Genomic DNA, 22,248 nt, shown 5'->3' with positions numbered 1-22,248 from the left:
GCATCCCCAAATGGATGACCATAGCACAACATGTCAATGTATGTTTTGTCAAATAAACAGGTAACATGACAATAAAAAAGTTTGTGAAACATATTTGTTTGCACTCTTTTATGTCTGTGTCATGATTTTTCAGCAGTTTAAGGGGCCAAACAACAACTAAAAAGACAAATGACAATCAGAAGACTGCTACACTTATTCAAACATATAATCATACAGTACAATCGAGCTTTAATGATCAATTGATAAGTCAAGTGACAATCAGTCAGCATCTATGTTCATAATCAGTTAAATCATTATTTTTATTTGTAATTGTTCAAACTCTGACTCGTTTCAGCCGCTCAAATGTCAATATTTTCATCCTACTAGTATTTTATGACAAACATTTGAGTTTTGGACTGATGGTCAGGCAAAACAAGCAATTTCATATTCAATTTCAATTTGTTACATTGCGGGCGGTGAAAAAATGTGATGAGCATTTTTTTTACTATTTTCTGCCAATCTAGAGACCAAACTGTGAATCCATATAAAAATAATGTACACATGAACTGATAATAAAAATACTTCTTAGTTGCTGCCCTACAGTACTACAAACATACAAAAACATACAAAAGCTCAGCAAAATTAAAATCCATATTTTTCTTCAGGGGATCAATACAGTCACTGTTTTTTAAAAAGGATCTGTAGCAGTGTCAAATTAAATCTATTATCATCTTTATCATGTTTTTAAAGAGAAAAACAGGGCCAAATACTCCTTAAAATTGTGTTGATGGCGTTCTCAGTTTGGCAATAAAGGCTTTATCACTGATAGGTACTAAATTATACAAATTTTGAAGCAATCACATTGGGCACAGTGGGCTGATTCCTGCCTTGTCCAAACATGTCTAGATCAACACCCTCCTCAAAACACGAGGCATGTTCACTGGACCTGAAATGGGAAAACAGTTTGATTTGGTCTGAAGCTTCTAGAAAAGATTTAGGTTTAACACACTAAACACAACAAATCCCAGTCGTTGACGGTGTTGATCAGATGATAATATAACTGAGATTATGGCATTATGACTACAAAAACCTAATCCTGCCTGATCACTGCCAACACGCATACAATACGCGGAGCAAACCATGACCTCTCCATGGTGCTGAACTGCTAATTAAAAAACAAACGAGGGCTCCCTATTGTGTTGGATTGATGATCAGCATTCAATATAAGCATTTCTGCCCTGCCCTTGGCGTATTTGTGGTGGTATTTTAAAAACCCATTACGCTGAACTTTTGCCGCAGCTGCAGGGGTGGTTGTTGTGGTTGCTCCGGTTTCCCCACAAGTGGACGCCGCATTCCCATCTGCCTAAATATCAATACGATAATCGGATATATGGTTTTCCTGCGCATATTGCTCGCAGTAATGGAGCTGAGTCCATGCACACACTCTACTGGTTTTACCATCTGGAAGCATCATATTATCCTGCTGCTGCAATTCACATCGACCTTGATTCAAAGCATAGACTGCACCACGCTTACATCCAATTTATGGGCTGATGTTGTACCAGAGGAGCACATTCAGCATTGTCTCCATCCCTGTTATCGCAAGCAGAATAGGCCTTCATCCATCTATATAATATATTAAAACATGCATGCATGCATAGGTGTGTGCTGTGTGGCACTTACCACCATCAGTCCTGTCGACGGTGCTCCTTTTTTAAAATGCCCGTGTGCTGATCAGATCAGATTGCTCTCCGGAATGGTGATTTTTGAATAAAAGCCGCACACCAGCCCAGGAACCTGTGTAGAAAATACCCCCTCCATCATGTGGTCGCTCCCCAAAAAACACCCTAAGGAGGTTTAAATATAATGAGTGCAATTACGTACACAAAAATAACTCACCTACAAATTATAATTTAACTTAACTTAAAAGTGCTGAAAACAATAATCTAATAACAATTCAAAACAATGCACAAAGGTGTCACTGAGCAAAGCAGTCTAATAAGGTTTATAGCAATTATTTAGAGTGTTATTGCTTAGCTAATTTAACTATTTAGCACATAAATACTTCTCATTCAGCACATTTCTTTTAAAAATATATAGATATATTAAGTTATATATTTTAAGCAGTTCGATGTAATTGTGATCGATTATTACACCCTAATATGCGCTCGTCGCTCTGCTGCTTCAGCCTGTGAAGCGGGATTGTTGTCATGCAGTTCCTCTGTGATCAAAATGCTGCTCCTCCTGCTGCTGTTTCGTGATGTATGGATCCACTGACAGCTTTCCTTTTGGCTCTTTTAGTTTTTTTCCCCCAAATGCACATATGAATCAGCCCGAGCAACAAATGTGTCACCGTTTTCTGAGCTAAATTAGGATTTTTAGGTTAGCGTTAGCCGAACAAACCACTGCAGCCATGGCCGACAAACTCAAGCGAAGTTTATCATTGTCCAAGAGGAGGAAGAAAGGTAATGTTAAAACTGGGACCAATACCACTCCGATTCCCATCACCTCTTTCTTCAGCAGCCCACAGCCGTCTGAGCTGGCCTGCCCTCTTTGTGGCCAGCTGGTACCCAGATTCAAGATTAATGAGCACATTGATTTGCAATGTCAGAGCTTTGAGAGAGGAGACAGCAATGCCGCCTCAGCAAGCAATAGTGTCGTGCAAAGCGTCCAGTTGTCACCCAGACCCAGAAGGACTCCACCAAAGTCCCCTGAGATGTCTCCAAAGAAGGAAGAAGAGGTGAAAGAAAGCCAGACCAGTCCTTATTTCAAAAAGAGCAACTCTCAGCAGGTGCCACGGGAGATAAGCAGCAAGACTGTAGTTAGAACAATTAACCTGGGAAGTCTCTCCTCTAAGTTGTCGAGGAAACGTCATAAGACACCTGAGAGGAAGGTGACTGAAGATAAACATGCACCGGATCATCCTGACAAGGAGGAAGATCCTTCGGAGGCTCTTAATAGCTCACAGAAAGAAAATCTTCTGGTTCAGACTTTAGAGGACAAAAGCGACTCTGTAACAGTCATTGACCTGACATCGTCCAGCCCTGAGACCCCAGCAGCAAATCTGTCATGTTCAGAAAAACCATCTGAACCAGAGACCGTCCGAAAACCGGCCACTCTAAATTTACTCTCTTCTTCCTCCAAACTAGCAAAGAGAAAAAAAGAACCACCTTCTAAGTCTAAGGTCAGAAAGAAAGCTAAATATGAGAGAAGCAGCAGAGAGACAGAAGCGGTTTCGTCAGGTGAAGCCACAGTAGAGACGCCTGAAATAGACCCGCTTAAAACGGAGGCACCCTCTACCATTACTCGTGACCCTCTTTTGAGTTCAGAGGAATCATATGAGAAGAATGCTGAATCGATCAGTAGTGATTTGCTGGCAGAATCTGATGCTGAGAAAACAGACAGCTCTCCTCCACAGCGACTGCCCTACTACCTACGCAATTTCCAGACTGTCCTGCATGCGGTGCTGGAGAACGAGGATGACAAAGAGCTGTTCAACCAGGACGATATGTCACTTGTACATACATTTGAGAAACTCTCGGGTATGCTTAAATATCACTCAGTCATTGTAGTTTTTTAAAATCTTTAAAAAGCCTCATAACTTTCATGTGTTTTTTCCTCTCACAGTCAAAGGGCAGAAGCTCTATGTGAGACTGTTTCAGAGGAAACTGAAGTGGCTCCAAGTTAATAAACTGGATTATGAAGAGATATGCAGTGATTTGGCGCCTGTTGCTCAAGAGCTGGTTCAGGGTGGTTTTCTACAGACAGGTGAATGATTTGTATGTATTTATAATTATTTCTTTGCTATTATTGGTGTACACAAGGTTAATTATTATTTAAGTTGGTTAGCATTCTTACACTTGTAGCTATGAAAGAAAGTTTTGGATACTTGGATACAATCTGGTCTAAACACCAGATTGTCCCAAATATATAGATTTTTGTTTTTTATGTTGTTTTTTATGCCTCTTTTTATATGACAGAGAATGACCTTCAGGACCTAGGAGAGGCTCTGGATCTCCTGCCGGCCCCTGAACTCAAAATTCTGGCTAAGACCTTCCATCTGGGCAATTCTGGTACACAGAAACAGCAGCTACTGGACGGGCTTCTCCGTCTGAGCAAGCAGAAGTCCTTCTTCTCTCCGACCTCTGCTCAAAACAACATTGGGACTGTCATCCTCAAAAGGTAAATTTATCTGCTACATTTTCTTATTCACAGTATTTGTATTTCTGTACTGCTCTCACCTGCTCTCCTCTCTGATCTTAAAGGGCGAAGCAGCTCGCAGGTTCCTGTGTGCGTCTGTGTCGCGGCCCTCGGGCTGTCTTCTCTCGCATCCTTCTACTCTTCTCTCTGACGGACACAATGGATGAAGAGGAGACAGCAGGCGGTGGACAGAACCAGCTTTTCACCATCCTGCTGGTCAACTCAGGACGTCTGGCCTTCCCAGACTACACAGTGCAGCGCAAAGCGAAGGTGTTTCAGGACAGAGAGGACCTTATCAGGTGAGGTGTTTGCAAATTGAGTTTATTGTATTTTGTTTAAGCAGGATAAGGAAGATAAAATACTCATGGCTTTATACTTCATGCCAGATATGAAGCATCCATGCGAGCTCTGCAAGAGGTGATCTCAGCTATGCAGGCAGGCCAGTGGGACGAGGCGTTGGAGCTTTACACAGCTGCCAAAAATGCCTGGCAAGAGTTGAGACTAAACCATGACCTCAGGTGAGAAAATCAGCAGTCTATTTACTTAGTTCACAGACACACTCCCTTGTGATTGTTTTTTATATTGCTAACATTATCACTGCATTGGGTAGTCATCAGGAAGAGCTGCCGGAGTTCCTACGCAGCTTCACCACAGGATGGGCCTACACGCGTCTCTTATCCAGAGGAGTGGAGATCTTACAGAGGTTACGTCAATATGAGGTTTGCTGGCATGTTTCCTGCTGTTTTGAGGATATTTGTAATCTTATGTCATATTTTTTAATTGTTATTTTTTTGTTGTTGCAGGAAGCAGTTGAGGAGCTGCGGTCCTTATTATTGCAGTCTGTTTACTGTCCAGACAGACGAGGGAGATGGTGGGACAGACTCGCACTAAACCTTCACCAGCACCTCAAAAAACCTGAACAAGTCAGTACTTCTATCTGTGGTTTCATTCACCTGTTAGATACATTTTCATCAATCATCTTTTAATGTGACACTGTGCTCAATAACAGCCAATGTGTTTGACTGCGGTCTTTTCGTGTGGCTCCTAGGCTATTTGTGCTATCAGAGACGGACTATTAGACCCTCTGGTGCGAACGGGACATAAGCTGTCCCTCCATCAGAGAGCTGTTAGGATGAGAGAGTCTGCTAGCTGCAAGAAGTACCGTCTACAACTCAGAGGCCTGCCTACTATCGAAGTCCAAGATGTCAAACATGTAAGTTTTATGCTGTATTTGAGTATTTAGATTTATGTAAAGTCAAATATGTATTATTTCCATCCTTCCCACCTACCTTTTATCTACAGGTGACCATCCGAGGACAGCTGTTTCCTCATGAATGGGGCATGGGGAAATCTCGGTTTCTTATTCCAGCAAACGGAGAAGGAGAAGATAATGCTAATGCTACTGTTATATGCTCTGTGGAAGAGCTCTCTTTAGCACATTACCAGCAGCAAGGTTTTGATCAAGGTACATTTTCTTTTCTTATTAAAAATATTTGAGTATCTTCTGATCACCAGAACAATAATCTGTCTTTTTTATGTAACAGGGATCCACGGAGAAGGCTCAACATTTTCTACACTGTTTGCTATTCTGCTATGGGACATAATTTTTATGGAGGGAATTCCAGATGTTTTCCGAAATCAGTACCAGGTATGATAGGCTTAGTGTATTGTAAGTAATGAGAGAATATCAGTGCACCTGTACAAGTTTATGTTATGTTCTTTTTTCCCAAACAGACTTGTCCACTGGACCTTTACACTGACGGTTTCTATGAGAACAGAAAAGAGGCGATCGATAGCCGTGTACAGTTACTGAGTGAAGCTTCGGTGGAGGTGCTGCATAGCATGTTGGAGGATGTCTGGACCTCCCAGGAGGGTAAAGTGTGTTCATTGGTCAGCTGGGAGCGTTTCTCCTCTCTTCAACAGGCTCAGGTATTTACTGTCATTCTTTAACAAAAAAAAAGATGTTACAGAGCGAGTCATGTTTTTTCTCATATTATGTCTAGCTACACTGGGACAGGAAATGCAAATTAGACCTAGATAATATGCAATGATAAATTACAAGGATTACATGTTTTGTCATTTCTACATGTATTATTGTTGGTATTATAATAATCACATTTAGCATCATTATTTGCAGTCTCTTGTTTCATGCCTGGGTGGAGCCTTCTTAGGAGGAATAATAGCTCGGATGGCAAAAGACTATAGGCACTGCCGTGCAGGGTTGCCTGACCTGGTGGTGTGGAACTCCTCCAACAACAGCTACAAGGTGAGATCATATCACATCTTGGCTATTCATTTTTGGTTGTTTTCATGCATTCAGACATTCTGTGGTGCCTGTTTGTTGTGTGGTGTCATGGGATGTCTTGTTGTTTTAGCTGGTGGAGGTAAAGGGGCCCAATGACCGGCTGTCCCAGAAGCAACAGATCTGGCTGGATGAGCTGCAGAAACTGGGGGCTGATGTGGAGGTGTGTCATGTGACGGCTACTGGAGCCAGAGGAGCTCATCTGGAATAAAGAAGAACTGACTGATAAGACTGTGACACGAATGAATCAGAGTGTGATAAAACCTAATGGCGTCTGCATAATGCTGCATAAATTAAATTAAAACCTATTTTGTTATTGGGAATGTTTTGGAAAATGCGGTGCCTTGTTATATTTAGCATTACTTATTATCGGGGAAACCACTGCTTCCAACAGGAAAAGGTGCATCACGAGATGAAGTTTATCACTTAGAGCTCCCAGGATCAGAACTAGCTTCCTTACAGATAAGGCAAGCTGCTTCATGACGGGAAATGGATCCAACAACCACACAAAACTGATTATTTCCTTTTCTTTGGCAACAACATATTCCCAGGATCTTTGGTTGCCAAGCAACGAAAACTCACATTTTGTTGGCTGCTTTTGTATGACAGCTCTACAAGTTTGTTATGCAAGTACTTACTGTCATGTCTATAAATGTGTGGTTTTGCTATTACCTCACTGGAAGCAAATCAACTGGAGAACAAGCAATTTAAAAAACAACAGGGCTGCAATGAACGATAGTTTTCATTATTGAATAACCTGACCTTTATTTTGTCCAACTGATTCACCATTTGTCGATAATCTCAGGAAATAGTTCAAAATGCTCATCACAATTTCCCCCAGAATGACAGTATCTCATTGCTTGTTTGACCTGACAAACCCAGTGTTTTTTCCACATTACTACAACAAAGAAAATCAGAAAATCTTCACAATTTAGAAGATATGGAATTCCAGCGAAAAAAGTTTTGACTTGTCAATAGCAAATAATTCATGCTTTATAGAGGAGTATGTAAAAGACACTACTGGACTGTATTAATTGTATATAAAAGGTGAAATATTAAAAGACAGCATTGGTTTTTATTCTCCTGGGTTTTTTTATTTTTGCCTGTGTCTGTAATGGAGGGGAAAGGATATTGCATATGCTATAATACGACACCCAGGCAGTCCTGTAATGCAGCCCTGTAATGCAGCTCTGTAATGCAGCTCTGTAATGTGATGTGATGTATGCAGGCCTGGATCATGGATGCATTTTTTTTTTGGGAGGAAGGAGGAGGGAGGAGGGGATGCCTGGATTCCCTGCGTCTGACGTCACGACGCAGGAGAGAGGAGGCGATGAGAGGAAGCTGCAATAAACACACAGGAGGGCGTCTGCGCCTATCTAAGTAGGACAATAAAGTGAAAACGGCATCAATGCTCTAAATAATGGATTTGTCAGATATGCTTCTTCTTAAACTTTTCCTCTTCGTGTACTTAGTGAACTACACCCGAGGTGAGTGGCGCATTTTCGGCGAAAAAACCCTTAAACTTGCATCGCTCGGTGTTGAATCCATGAGAGCTCGGAGAGGAGCTGGTAGCCGGAGAGCTAACATCAGGGATCAGCAGGGCCTTGCTTGTTATGAAGAGGACTGCACCCTTTTTGCCGTATTACTTCTCGCTTACAAATGTCCCATAGCGTAAAGGCTGACTCGGATTTACGCGGTGGATTGAAATAAGGCGACATTGCTGCGTTATCTCTGCGTGTTGTCACCGTTTTTATTGTGAGGTTTGTCTCGGTTTTGTTGTTATCGTGCAGAGAAGCGCCGACAGCCATTGTTATGAGAAGATGGAGATGCCGACCGTGTTAACACATCCTGCTAGCTTTGTGCTAACTAAAGGGTTCAGCCGCCAATGTTAATAATGTGGTGTTAAAATAATAAGTGTGGTCACTGGCGTATTGTTAGCTGCAGCAGGGTTAACAATTTATGCGACAAGTTGTCTGGTTTGCTTGCATTTAAAAAAATGAATATGTGCTGTCAGTGGTCAATGCTGGTGTAATATGGCATTATCTAATATGGTATAGCGTTGAAATGAGATGTAGGAAAAGGTCTTCTTCAAATATGTTTTCAAATGCATGTAAACATTTACTTTGAATAATAATTTGTGTCTGATATGGGTTTTTTCAAATTAAAAGTTAGTTTATCTTGTTAAAATACTTAAAATTACATCTACTCCTTTTCTCCCATTGAAAAAAAAAAATCAGAATTAAATTCAAGTTGAAGTTTCCACATCACACTTGTGTAAGTTGAATACTGGACCCATCCTGCTCCTAGACACACCACATGAAGTAAGGCTGTCATTGAACACAGAGAAACTTTTTAACTGTCAGAAGATAAATGGGGGGGGGGGGGGGGGGGTTGTGCTGAGTTCTTTCAAACTCAGCACAAACATCATCCTGCACAGTAAGGGTTGCTTTAAAAATGTCTTTAATTATTGTGCATCGTTTTTGGAGGCAAAGTTACTTCTCTGCAGATTGCTGTGTTGTACTTGCATTGCACCGACTATGGTATTATTATACACCTGCTAAATGCTGAAGCTGTGGTTTTAAATCTTGTTTCAGAAAATTGAACTCATCAGCAAATATTTACATATATATGAGTTAAAGAAAGGTTTTATTCTTCTGATGATTACCTCATATACCTGTTAAAATCTCTCAGAAACGTTTTCAGGAAATCCAGTTGAATTAAAGGTAGCTGAAATAAAGATTGTAATGATTTTGGTCGTTGTAGTCATCATGTGTTTGTTGAGTATTGAGTATCTTAACTTGTTGTCGCCACACCACTTGGTAAATGAAGGTATTTCAGAGTCCTTCACTTCTCATAGTCACCTCAATGAAAAATTCAATGTTAACACTTAAATATTTCATCATGCACATGAGCGCAGAACTAGCTGAAGCCTGGTCTACTTATCCATCTTTGTTTCATAGTTTCCCCGAATGCTGTAATTTATGACTCGCTAGTCGGACATAATTACCTGTCAGAGAGAGCTAATTACACACTACATTTACTGAAAATACTTTCTTTTGGTTTATATTTTGTGGGGCAATAATATGATCTTTCAGATGCTCAGTGAAATGTCTCAACACAGTAATTTTGTTAAGGCCATTTGAGCCCTTCACAGAGTCGCTTTGTTTTCAGTGAGCTTTTTCTTCTTCTTTTTTTTTGAGTTTGTCAGGCTGCTTTTGAGTGTGAAGCACTTGGTGAAAAGGGTGGAGGTGCTCGAGAATCTTTTTTTTTTTTTCCTCCTTCGTGCCCACCACCCACTCTTCTGGTGAAAAAAATAATTATGCCGTGACGCTGGGGGCTGTTGTTTAACACAGCTCCAAAACTGGCATCGTTTGACTTAAATAGATTTAGCTGAATTTTAAAACACAGACCATTTTTTTGGGGGGGTGGGCTGTTGTCATTTTCCTACATTATAATCCTGCCTGATATCTACTGTATATGCCTGATAATCTGACTATTTGGCTTCTGAATGATCCTAACATGTTATGAGCGTCTCTAAACATAGATGCTATACTGTCAATCTAAAGGCTCACATCAGAGTATCAGCTGCTCAAAACATCTTGCTTTTGATATATAAAAAAATGCTCTCCCTTCTGCTCTGAATAGCTGGTGTGAGGCTGTTACAAACCTAAGAACCTGGATGCTTGGGACATGTACATTTTATCTTTTATATGTGTATTTATATGCTTATATATATATTACATTTCTTAGATTACTGTGTCAGTCACATGTATTCACACATTATTTTGTGAGATTACACACAATGCATGCATGTAAGAATTATTTCAGATTGTGTCTGTACAACTGGGATCACTGCGCTGTCATTGACTCTGAATTCATAAGCATATGCATTTCATACGGTTTTATATGTCTCATATGTTTCATGTGTTTGGTAATAATCCCTCCTCCTGTGTTCTCTTCTCGCAGGACATTATAGAAACCCCCTGAACAAGTACATTCGTCACTATGAGGGTCTGTCTTACGACACAGAGCTTATTCACAGCAAACATCAGAGGGCCAAGAGGGCGCTTTCTCATGAAGACAGATTTCTCCATTTAGATTTTCACGCCCATGGAAGGTTAGTCAACTTTTACGGATATGGATTAAAGGTGCAGAGTGTAGAGTTTAGTGGCATCTAGCGATACAGACTTGACAGAAATGGAATATATGTTTTAATTGGTGTATAATTTCATGGAAATAAGAATAATTGTGTTTTTCGTTTGCCTTAGAATGAGCCCTTTGTTCTCTACATAGGGAGCGGGTCCTCTCTGTTTCTACAGGAGCTCAGAACAGAAAAACCTAACGCTGGTTCTCTACATGTTTGGAGGGGATAGATGCCACTAAATCTTACACACTGGTCCTTTTAAGTGTCTGTGTATGTGTGTGTGTGTGTGTTCTTATGTCTCTCTGTCTATCTCTGCATTAACCTATTTGTCTGTTTGCAAAGCTCTTCCCTTTTGCCTGTTTTTCTTATGAATAAACTTTGGTTGGCTGCAACTGACTTATTATTTCCAGTGTTCATTAATCTCAGTCGATCAAATATCAGTTTGGTCTATAAAATGTCAGAAAATGGTAAAAATGTCCATCAAAATGTTTTCTAAAGTTCAAAGTGTCATCCTCCAGATGTTGTTTTGTGCTGACCAACTTTCCACAGCCCAAAGATTGAAAAGAAGAAGAGAAAGAGAGATTTCTATCATAGAAAACTAAAGAAACCACAAAATATTCACATTTAAGAATCAGGAATCGGAGAATTCGGGGAATTTCTTTCTTTAAGACTCAAAGGGGTTGGCGATTAATTTTCCGTTGATCGACTGATTGTTGTAGCTCTGGATTAAAGGTGGAGGTCAGCCGTAGCAGAGATGGGCAGTTTAATTGAAAGTTGTTTACTTTTAATCCTGTTTTATGAAATCGTGGGCCCGGGGAGCGCTGTCATCAGTGAGACGTCTCTGCCCCTCCTCTCCTCTGTGTGTTTTTCTGTGTGAGTTTGTTCTGATTTCCTGCCGCAGTCTGAGAACACGCAGGTCAGAAGAATTAGAAAGTGTGAACGTGTTTGTCTGCGTGTTAGTTCGGCTTTTGATGGGTTGGGTGCAAGGTGCGTCTGTTCACATAATACCTGGGTGGGAGTCCCCCTTCAAGGTGAACAAGATAGATGGATGTAAGTAGACCTTGTTAACCAGTTTTTTTTGAAGAGGTGGAGTTTGATAGAAAGTGTCTGCTCTCTCCATGACAAAGTCAAGACCATCTGGCTGGGGAGCTTGGCAAAGGCTGTTTATCGTGCCGCCTGTAGCAGAGCCTGCTGTTCTCAAACTCCGATGCTGCTTAATAGGCACGAGAACGATAAGAGCTGTACAAACAAACACATGGAAGGAAGATGTGTGTTTCTTTTGAAAAAAGCAGAGATCTATCAGCTTCTTTTCCCTTTGAATTCTTGACAAAGCTTAGGCACACAACTCTTCTTCGTGACACTCAATTTACGACACACCACCCACCCTCTCGTCGCCTGATTTGAACAAAATGTCTAAATATTTCTGAAATATTCAATATCTTACTGCTGGCTGTCAGTTTTGTGTTCTCAGGTAGAATTTTAATGTGCCTTACATTTCCCATCTGAGAGAAAGTCATTACAGAAAACAATGAAATAAAAACTGGAAGCAGATTTGTGTATCATCATGTCAAGTGTGAACGTATTTTCAGATCTGTTTCCTTGCAGTTAATCTAGCTGCCGTTCGCTGACCTACAGAACAGTAACTCACATGCAGTACAAGCTTACAATAGGAGCACTGTGTAGGTGTTACATGAGACTCGAGGCTTTCTGTAACATCATTGTTTCCCTGCCATACGTTTGATCAACCACAAAAAAAAAAAGAAAACGGCAAGATGTCCTAATTTTCTATTCCCGTCTCTTAAGAGATGAAGATTGCAGTTTCCCTTCTGCAACAGAAAACCGCTTCAGATGTTTTCTCTCTGCCAAAGCGTACCCTTGCTTTCACCCCCCTTTTCTCCTTTTTGAATTTGCATTTTCCTTTTCCTCAAAGACTGGGTGAATTCTGTTTACCTCCCAAAGTGAGTCCAAATTCAGATCCACACCCAAATCTATCGGCACATACACACCATGTGAAATGAAAGATATCAGCAGACAGTTTTGGGGCATCATAAAAAAGACACTTCTTGCAATGTGTCCGTGATCTATCTAGAACTGCAACAATTAATCTAACCGTTTTGATTTAAGATATTATTTTTCTGGTTTCAGCTTGAACTGTTGTCGATGGAAAAAACTGAACATTTTAATATGTTATAACACATTTTTCACTATTTTCTAACAACTCATAGCCTAAACAGTTTATTGAGAAAATAATCTGTAGATGAATGATAATAATGGTTAGTTGCAGTCCTAGCTGTGTCATCCCATTCAAATCTGTTTAGTTTTTGTATCACCAATAGTTTCATTTCTTTGATTTCAGGCATTTTAATTTACGAATGAAGAGAGATACCACCTTGTTTGCCCCAGATTTAAAGGTGGATGTTTCAGGAGAAGAAATCCCATTTGATACCTCTCATATCTACACTGGAGAAATCTACGGTGAGATGGTCCTTCGTATGTGAATGCACTTGTTTTTACTAGAAAGCAGCAGCGAGACCACTCAAGATATTTGTCAAAGTGTTGTTGATCATGTTTTGCTGAATCATGAGTTTGTGCGAATCATGTAACACCCAATTACTCTAATTGGGGATTCCCAGGTGAGAAAGGCACCCTGTCTCATGGCTCCATTGTGGATGGTAAGTTCGAGGGCTTCATTCAAACCTACCATGGCAACTACTATGTGGAGCCTGCTGAAAGGTACCTGGGGGACAAAGACGTGCCCTTCCACTCTGTCATCTACCATGAAGACGACATACGTGAGTCCCTAGATACTACGCAAATACTTTTGACAGGCCATTTTCTTGTAATCACAGAGTGTGAGTAATTGGACACATACATATGTAAATGTGTGATCGAGAAAGTGTAAGGTTAGGCCAGCTGAGCTGATGGAGGCAGACTGGCGTGATCGCCCACCCAAGGAGCACAGATACCCGGGGTGCTCATTAGCTGAGTAACACAATCTTTCTCCCGGGCTACTGGCTCATTTAAGCAGCCTTTACAACGTTGGTACTGATAGTGAACACTGAACACACTGCACTAAACTGGCACCCCCTAATTTCAAATCATCTGTGTACATATACAGTAGTATGTGGCTGAAGGGCAAATTAAACAGAAATGTGAGAGGAATGGCTAATGAGAGCATCAGGAACGTAACAGCTCACACAGCAAAGCTAGGCTCAAGTGGCGTGTAAGTACATCCATTAGCTGATCATGAATAGAGCCAGAAATAGAGTGACTCAGGGGGGTTAAGTAGCTAACATTGTCTCCCATAATCCTAACAGTGTTGTGTCTGCCTCTCTCGCTCAGACTACCCGCACAAGTACGGCCCAGAGGGAGGCTGTGCTGATAGCTCGGTGTTTGAAAAGATGAAGAAGTACCAAGCCAGCGCCATAGAGCAGCCACCCAAGGTGAACATCACCACACACCACAGTAAACCCTCACTGTGTCAAGTGAAGGGATGACACAGTTTTTGTGGACATTTAATGTTTTTTTCCTACTACCAGGCTCAGAGGAACCCCTTTTTTAAGGACTAATGCATAGCCCGCTCAAAACCGGCCTGTTCCAAACCGGCTAATTGCTTTTTAGTTCTTAAGGAATCACATATGTACACATCAACTGACAAACATACCAATTAAAATAATAAGGATTAAACAGATTGAATTATTTTAATCCAGAGACTTCACCAGTGAGACTAAACTGAGGTTGAACCGTAGAAGCAGTTTACGGCATGTCTCCTATTGGCTAGTTTCACTACCTACACCTCTGTTTTTTCCTCCTGTGTGCGCTTGTTCTTCTCTCTTGGGCAGTTTATGCGAGCGGGGCTGTGCCTTTGTCCCACTCAGCAAGTCAGAGCTGAGTGCCTCTTTGTTAGCTTGTTTATTCAAAGCTTATTAATATTAAATGTGTCACATGTCCACATTGCACCAAAAGCATCTGTCTCCACAGGAAATTACCTGTTGAGTGTTTTGATTGTTGTTTATTTGTGCTTTAGAAAGTAACCGCCATGAAATAATTACTAAATAACATATTTCTTTCAATCGCAGGCTTCCTCTCTCTCAGAGAAAGCTTTCCAGTGCTGTGTCTCTGTCACTCGCTCCTTTGCTCAGCTCTCTCTCTCTCTCTCTCTCTCTCTCTCTCTCTCTCTCTCTCTCTCTCTCTCTCTCTCTCTCTCTCTCTCTCTCTTTCTCTCTTTCTCTTTCTCTTTCTCTCTTTCTCTTAAAATGAGTCAGGAAACCCACCACTAAACCCACCACTAAGCCTAACCTCATGGCCGAGTATACACTTCTGATCATTCTATGCACTCACACAGCCCAGAAGCCCAGCCCCAATGCTGTAGAGAGCTACACTGGTCACCCCTTTAATCGTGTCTAAATTGTACAGAATTCGTCGATCAGATTAATTATTCAAAACATTTGTCAAAGACATACAGACAGAGATTCCTTCCTTTAGTGGATAGACAAGGCCACCATTTTCATACATTTTTTATTTTTGTTGTCAACAAATGTCAGATGCCGAGCAAAACCATCAGTGAACTCATCCTAGTTACAAGTATCGATTGTGTGCAGATAAATTCTGATGTATCTTACTCATCTGTGCCGTAGAGGTCCATTGTTGTCTAAAAACGATATCAGTGAATCACACGGTTGCACTGGGTGACGTGTTTGGTCAAATTAGTTTGTGTAGAAACGGCTTCACTGACTAAAAACAGCAATCATGCTTTCAGTCTCCATAGAGAAGAAGAATATTAGTATAAAGTCAGTGTGCAGATTGAAGTTACACTGGCTCATGGGAATAGTTCAGCATAGCTCATTAAATGAACTTCTATGGGTTTAATATTATATGTCTTTTTATTGTCTGAACAATGGTGTAGAGGTTAATAGAATATAAGTAGATTAGTAGTGACATTATATCTGGAACCACTTTTGACATAAATTAATTTCTTCGTAAATAGTAAAATTATACACTGTAAATCAATAAATTATAGCATGTGGGAAGTTTAACATCATATTAAATTAAATGTTCCTTTTTACTGGTTCCATGGACTTGAGTGAAGGGACTGAATGTACAACTACACAGTAAAAATAAGAATGAATGAAACCGCCCCTTTAATGAGATGTTCAGTATTGCTGTATATTTTTCTTGTATGTGACTTGAACAGCACATATTCCTCAGCGGAGGTACAGTTCATGAACATACTGCAGCTGAAAAAACCACAGCACTAAAAATACCAGACATTATTTATTTAGCCACTGTTTGGTTTAAAATGCTATGTATATGTTTTATTTAACTGCCTATTTCCTCCTCTATCCGTCACACCAGGAGCTCCACACCGAGGCTGACTTCAATGACCCCGTGCTGCTGAGGAGGAAAAGGATGGCCCAGATCGAGAAAAACACCTGCCAGCTCTTCATTCAGACTGATCACCTCTTTTTCAAGTATTACAAGACCAGAGAAGCTGTCATCGCTCAGGTAATAAACATTTATCACCATTCACTTTCCACAAAAGCAACAGTGACAGTAATGCTCCTGGAATAAGATGAATGTTAAGACCTAAGAAAAGTATAAAGGCTAGTTTGTAAAGTAATAACACCTCTTTATTCAGTACAATAGACTGTTATACTAATACACTACTAAACAATATCATTTTTAATTTGGTAGTTCACAGTAAGGCTTTTTCTTTTTTCCCATTCAAGTATTGTTCTTGAGTAATGTGATGGAAAACTGCCTTAAATTCTTCTGAAAGGTTATTGGAAAAATGAATAAATTGTAAAATATGGACATTACAGGAATCTTTCAGCATCTCTCAGATATGAAACAAATGGAAAGAGGAAGTTATTATCCTTTGGTCGAGCTTCACATCATCCAATTAGTTAAACCTATAAATTATTTAAAACATTTATTGCTATGACAACATGTTACAAGACTCTGGGTTCTCTCAAAGATAGTTTAGTATTAACACACACTGAATCTGGTTATGGGGAAGCCTTAGTCAATTTGTTGTTAAAACTTTACCTTGAAACTTGCAGTCGAAGCTTTTTCATGTAACGTTGTGTGTTTCCTACTCTTTCAGATCTCCAGTCATGTCAAAGCGATCGATGCTATCTATCAGGGCACAGACTTCATGGGCATTCGCAACATAAGCTTCATGGTGAAAAGGATCAGGGTGAGTCTCATGTCAATGTTTTAGTGTTTGATTTAGTTTATCATCCTTCCTCTGAGCTCATAACCCCCCCCCCCCCGTACAGATAAACACCACCAACGATGAGAGGGACAGATCCAACCCGTTCCGCTTCGCCAACATCGGTGTGGAGAAGTTCCTGGAGCTGAACTCGGAGCAGAACCACGATGACTACTGCTTGGCTTACGTGTTCACCGACAGAGACTTTGATGACGGGGTGTTGGGTCTGGCCTGGGTGGGAGCCCCTTCAGGTACTGGAAGGCAGTCGGTGTGTCATCAGTGAACAACAACCATAAACAGTCGGGCTAAAGTACGATATGAATAGATCTAAACAAATAGATGCAAACACCTTTTTAGACCAGCAAATTCCATGTGTGCTGGGTTGTATGTATTTTATAGTTGTACCTGGTTGAATATAAGGTTATGTATTTGTATTCAGCGTTTACATCCTAGAAAAGCAGCCATCATTTATGAGTTATTGTTACTCGACTACATCAGAGCCACAACAAGAAAAAGGCGGTGTTTGTTTTTTTTCAAAATGTTATTCAGCTTCAAACATCAACTCAGCAAATATGTAGATGTGTGTTTTTCCTTGAATGATTCCCGGAGGTTTTCATTATGGTCCTCGCCATGTATTGGTTTTGCTCTGTTACTGATGTGGTAAAGTGGAAATATGTCCAAGATGTTTTCTGTGCTATGTTATGAATTTGGTATGTTAAGTGAATACATTGCCTTTTTGAAATCCCTTATTTATAGCAGGCGGGTGTGTGTGTCTCCTCCCTGTAATAGAATTTTAAATATGTTTTGCAGTAAAGGCATAAGGCATTAATTAAAAACTTGTCATAATATTAATCATACTCCTCCTCCTTAGTGAGAATAAACTCAGTGTTTTTGAAGGTGCGGTTTGTTCCAACTCGTGCTTGTCATTCGCAGGGAGCTCTGGAGGAATCTGTGAAAAAAGCAAGCTGTACTCAGACGGAAAAAAGAAGTCTCTCAACACTGGTATCATCACTGTGCAGAACTACGCCTCCCACGTACCTCCAAAAGTCTCCCATATCACTTTTGCACATGAAGTAGGACACAACTTCGGCTCCCCGGTGAGTAACTTAGATGTGCAACATTTATGAGCGGTGTGAAGGAATTTATTAGGCTTGTACACTTTGTCTCTTCCTTTTTTTTTAACCTGTTTTTAAATTTAAAAAAAATCTTTCTTTAATGCTCTCAGCATGACTCTGGATCTGAGTGCACCCCTGGTGAATCCAAGAGCCAAGACAAGAAAGAGAAGGGCAACTACATCATGTATGCAAGAGCCACGTCGGGAGACAAGCTCAACAATAATAAGTTCTCCATCTGCAGCGTGCGTAACATCAGCCAGGTGCTGGAGAAGAAGAGAAGCAACTGTTTTGTCGGTACGTTTTATACGTTTTGTTTGAGCTGAGCTTCATTTCTGACATATACCCTACTGATTCTGCTGTCTTCATACTGATGAGTAGGGATGATTTTAACCTCAGTGCCCTAATTAGAGAGTGTATTTGGCTACCTAGAAATGCACCAACTTATTGGCAGGGAACTAGCTGTGAAAAGCCATATTGGCATCAGTCCAGTACTATTTTTACTGGCTGTATTTGGCAGAATGTGGAATTGTGGGTTGTGATCTCCAAGTGTGCCACTTAATGCAGCTGGCAAATCAGCCGAATAATAAAACACCTTTTGTAGAAGTCACTTAATTAACTCAGAATGTCTGTATGTCTAAAAAGCTGCTTTGAACACTCACAGTTGTTTGAAGTCTCGTGTGTATCAGTGTTTGCTGATATGAGTTGAGTGTTTGCCTCGTGTTTGATTTTGTGATTTTTATAATTTTTTTCCACAAACAAACTGATGGGAGTGTTTGTCTGAGTTTAACGTCTCTATTTAAACACATTTCATTTTGTTTCCTTTTTTTTTATTGTAATGACTCATTCCTCCCAGCAGTATGTGTTCACGTTGATTATTTATTGAGTTTTCTTATTAAATGTCTAGTTTCTTATCTTCTTCATCCCTGTTTCAATTCACTGTATGAAACAAAATGTTCTAGCTTTAGGGGAACAAGCACCATGTTTATGCTACATGTACTTTTGCTTTCCCAAACAGAGTCTGGCCAGCCCATCTGTGGTAATGGTCTGGTGGAGCCAGGAGAGGAGTGTGACTGTGGCTACAGTGATCAGTGCAGAGACCAGTGCTGCTATGACGCCAACCAACATGATAGCAAGAAGTGCAAACTAAAGCCAAACAAAGTCTGCAGGTACAGCTGATATTTTTCAGCCCGTTCGTTTGAATTATTTATCTGGTCATATTTCTTGGTGGGAATTCTTGAGTCAACACATGTCTTCCCCTCTCAGTCCCAGCCAGGGTCCTTGTTGCACCGCTGAGTGCTCTTACAAGGGTCGAAATGAGAAGTGCAGAGAGGAGTCAGAGTGCGCTCATCAGGGCATGTGTAACGGAAACGGCGCCCAGTGCCCCACGTCTGAGCCCAAGGCCAACTTCACCGCCTGCCACGGAGAGACTCAAGTCTGCCTCAATGGGGTGAGTGGCTGAAGTCTGCACACCTGGAAGGACAGGTTGTTATAGCAACTTTATATTCATACCAGTCAGTGTCTGATCTTGTCCTGTCCTCGTGCTCCTCCCCCGCAGGGCTGCTCTGGCTCCATCTGTGAAAAGTATGGGCTTGAGGCATGCACCTGTGCCAGCCAAGAAGGCAAGGATGAGACTGAGCTCTGCCACGTGTGCTGCATGGAGAAGAGTAAGCCTTTTTTTTTTCTTTTTCTTTTTCAACCTGACATGTGCTTTTAGAGAAAATACACTTGAGATTTTGTTGTCATTTGAATTGTGTCAACTGACGGTGACTCATCTCCACAGTGAATCCAAACACGTGCAGCAGTACAGGGTCGGAGCGTCTGGCTCGTTTCTTCAATAAGAAAGTGACCACGCTGCCAGCCGGCTCACCTTGCAACGACTTCAAGGGCTACTGCGACGTGTTCATGAAGTGCCGTCTGGTGGATGCAGATGGACCTCTCGCCAGACTGAAGAAGGCCATCTTCAACCCAGAGCTGTATGAGAATATTGCTGAGTGGATTGTGGTATGTATCTTGATTGATTCTAGTTGGATGATTTGTTTTTATCTCGTGTTTTTGTATTGATTGTGTTTGATTCATGCTTCTTTTTTTTTATTTTCCAGGCCCATTGGTGGGCAGTATTATTGATGGGTATAGCTCTCATCATGCTCATGGCTGGCTTCATTAAGATCTGTAGCGTACATACGCCAAGCAGTAACCCCAAACTCCCCCCCCCCAAACCACTTCCAGGTAAGTCCCTGTAGTTTGTGTATCACTTGTTACTCTGCTGCACATAAACACATCCTTTGTTTTGTTGTTTTTATGGTTATTATATTAAAGGGTTCTGATATTGTGTCCACTCGCAGAAAAATCTAATATTCTGCTTATTTTACCTGCTTCAGCCACATGAAAGAGAAGAAACATTTTTAAAAGTTTACACAATAAATAGAAATAGTTAATAGAGATCAAGGTGTATGAACCAGATCTTACACCAAACGCTAACATACCAAACCTGGACTTGTCTTTGGGTTGTTATGTTTTATGGATGACTATAAATGAGGTGATGTCTGTTTATGGATTACATCTCCTGTACTGCATTGTTTGTCTAGAAGACATTATACAGGATGTAATTTGTGGAATTATGTATTTTGATATCAATAAAAAGACAATTACAAGAAAAACTGCTAACATAACACACACTTAATCAGTCAGATTGTTAATGTACTCACAGACATGATGAATAAGCTCCAATTCTTACATTTACAATTACAAGCAACCTATAGTGAGAATTACTATGTAGGGCTGTTGCAGTAAAGGAACATCTCCTGCAGTGATTCAGCGTGGGTCAACAGCGCCAACAGTTCATGTTGTATTAGAGCCTTTTCTTTTGATTAAGTGTTGACCAAATGGAGCAGCAGTACACGACAAACATGGAAAACACTTTCAATCATGTTGTGGCAGGACACAACATTGGCCTACAGCCGAGTCCTCTTAAACCTGGGATTTATGAATGGAGTCTGGCTAGACGTGCCTTTTTAGATTGTTTGATTGGTGATGAAAACTACTTTTCCTCGTATGTTAAATGGCAGCCTGCTCGGCCACACGGTGACCCAGGAGAGTTTAAACATAAAACAGAGTCGAAATATTAATGCAGGTGTGTATACAGACGTCAGCTCACCCCGAGCCCGGCTCTGTTACAGGGGCTGGGCGCCAGATTAGCCCAACATTCAATACACGCGGTGAAGGGTAAAACAAGAAGGGTCTAGCCTAATGAAAAAATGAATTGTGGGTGTGTCTTGTCTAAAGAACAATATTGCAATATTGCAGTTATTGCAACAGCTTTATGACTACGGTCATAATGTTTCCTGAGAGCAGGAAGAGGCTTCAACACCGTACTTTGAAATTAAGATCTTCATTTTCCCCCAAAAAAATCCTGTAAAGAAACTGATTGAGTGAATTTGACGTGTTTGCAAAGGTTAAAAAAGGCTGTTTTACGACCAAACTGAGATGGCTTTTATGGACATTAACCTTTTGTCAGTGTTTGCAATTGTTAACAACAGTAGACAACAGTAGTAGTTTCTTCCTGTCAGTCTCTCCACCACCCGACCGACTATCTTGTCTTTTAACAAGCTCATCTAATGTCCTTCCTCCTCACAGGCACTTTGAAGAGGCGGCGAGCGCAGCAGCACGCCAACTCCCAGGTGCAGCACCAGTCCCAGCACCCGCACGCCCACCAGCACGGCCACGGAGGTCACGGGGGACACGGCGGCCACGGCGGGCACGGAGGACACGGCGGCCAACGGCAACCCCAGAGGCAACCTCAACGGCAGGCGCAGCCCCAGAGGCACCACCGTCAGCCCAGAGAGAACTATCAGATGGGCCAGATGAGACGCTGAGGCCCTGCATCCCCGCTCCCCTCCTCCTCCTCCTCCTCCCCCCCACCCCACCCCCCCAATGCCTTGGCTCCTCCTTGTGCCTACAGTGGGAAAACAAAAAGCATCACTCCATCCAAAGAAAAAGCCTGACATGGTTGTTAGTCATCATCATATCCTCCATCGACAGACAAAAACAGACACGTGAAAAAGAGAAAAACACTATCTAGCAACTCGATTGGCTCTTTGTGGAGTGGACTCAACCATCAGCCATTTCCAATGCAGTGCGATCTAGCGTCTTTTTCCACCTTTTTTTTTTGTTTTTTGTTTTTTTGGTCATTTCTAAAGGAGTGCCAAGGAGTTAAGGAATCATGTGTAGCTTTAGTACATTCTGTGATGTGTTTTTTCGTTCTATTGCAACGTCTTCTCGAGTGACACGCCCATGG

General features: G+C 41.1%; 2 protein-coding genes across 3 annotated transcripts; both read left to right on the top strand.

The window, feature by feature from the left end:
- The first annotated feature begins 2,182 nt into the window (after window positions 1-2,182).
- Window positions 2,183-7,489, top strand: fan1 (FANCD2 and FANCI associated nuclease 1). Its single transcript, XM_053319801.1, has 13 exons — window positions 2,183-3,521; window positions 3,607-3,747; window positions 3,960-4,161; window positions 4,245-4,478; window positions 4,566-4,697; window positions 4,790-4,898; window positions 4,983-5,102; window positions 5,228-5,392; window positions 5,482-5,644; window positions 5,724-5,827; window positions 5,914-6,108; window positions 6,317-6,445; window positions 6,555-7,489. Exons 1-13 carry the CDS (start codon window positions 2,393-2,395, stop codon window positions 6,690-6,692), a joined length of 2,961 nt encoding a protein of 986 aa, XP_053175776.1. The 5' UTR covers window positions 2,183-2,392; the 3' UTR covers window positions 6,693-7,489.
- Window positions 7,490-7,834: 345 nt separating this feature from the next.
- LOC128359316 (disintegrin and metalloproteinase domain-containing protein 10-like) lies at window positions 7,835-21,834 on the top strand. 2 transcript variants are annotated; one of them, XM_053319802.1, is made up of 16 exons: window positions 7,835-7,968; window positions 10,448-10,598; window positions 12,982-13,100; window positions 13,259-13,417; window positions 13,968-14,068; window positions 15,981-16,130; window positions 16,732-16,824; window positions 16,907-17,090; window positions 17,773-17,936; window positions 18,065-18,248; window positions 18,970-19,120; window positions 19,218-19,401; window positions 19,510-19,618; window positions 19,735-19,955; window positions 20,054-20,180; window positions 21,588-21,834. In XM_053319802.1, exons 1-16 carry the CDS (start codon window positions 7,902-7,904, stop codon window positions 21,824-21,826), a joined length of 2,403 nt encoding a protein of 800 aa, XP_053175777.1. In that variant the 5' UTR covers window positions 7,835-7,901; the 3' UTR covers window positions 21,827-21,834. The 2 variants fall into 2 exon arrangements, with proteins under 2 accessions (XP_053175777.1, XP_053175778.1); XM_053319803.1 differs by lacking the exons at window positions 7,835-7,968; window positions 13,968-14,068 and having other exon boundaries at window positions 10,471-10,598.
- Window positions 21,835-22,248: the final 414 nt, after the last annotated feature.

Source organism: Scomber japonicus, chromosome 5 (genome assembly GCF_027409825.1).
Source record: "Scomber japonicus isolate fScoJap1 chromosome 5, fScoJap1.pri, whole genome shotgun sequence".
Classification (NCBI taxonomy): domain Eukaryota; kingdom Metazoa; phylum Chordata; class Actinopteri; order Scombriformes; family Scombridae; genus Scomber; species Scomber japonicus.
Note: the sequence above shows the minus strand (reverse complement) of the source record. Positions and strands in the feature narration are given on the sequence as shown.

Excerpts from the sequence above, each read along its gene's own strand:
- fan1 (XM_053319801.1), top strand. The coding sequence starts at position 2,393 with ATGGCCGACAAACTCAAGCGAAGTTTATCATTGTCCAAGAGGAGGAAG. Across the intron at positions 5,103-5,227 it reads ACCTCAAAAAACCTGAACAA|GCTATTTGTGCTATCAGAGA; the intron begins GTCAGTACTTCT and ends TGTGGCTCCTAG. Across the intron at positions 5,393-5,481 it reads AAGTCCAAGATGTCAAACAT|GTGACCATCCGAGGACAGCT; the intron begins GTAAGTTTTATG and ends TTTTATCTACAG.
- LOC128359316 (XM_053319802.1), top strand. The coding sequence starts at position 7,902 with ATGGATTTGTCAGATATGCTTCTTCTTAAACTTTTCCTCTTCGTGTAC. Across the intron at positions 19,121-19,217 it reads AAGCCAAACAAAGTCTGCAG|TCCCAGCCAGGGTCCTTGTT; the intron begins GTACAGCTGATA and ends TTCCCCTCTCAG. Across the intron at positions 19,956-20,053 it reads ATATTGCTGAGTGGATTGTG|GCCCATTGGTGGGCAGTATT; the intron begins GTATGTATCTTG and ends TTTATTTTCCAG.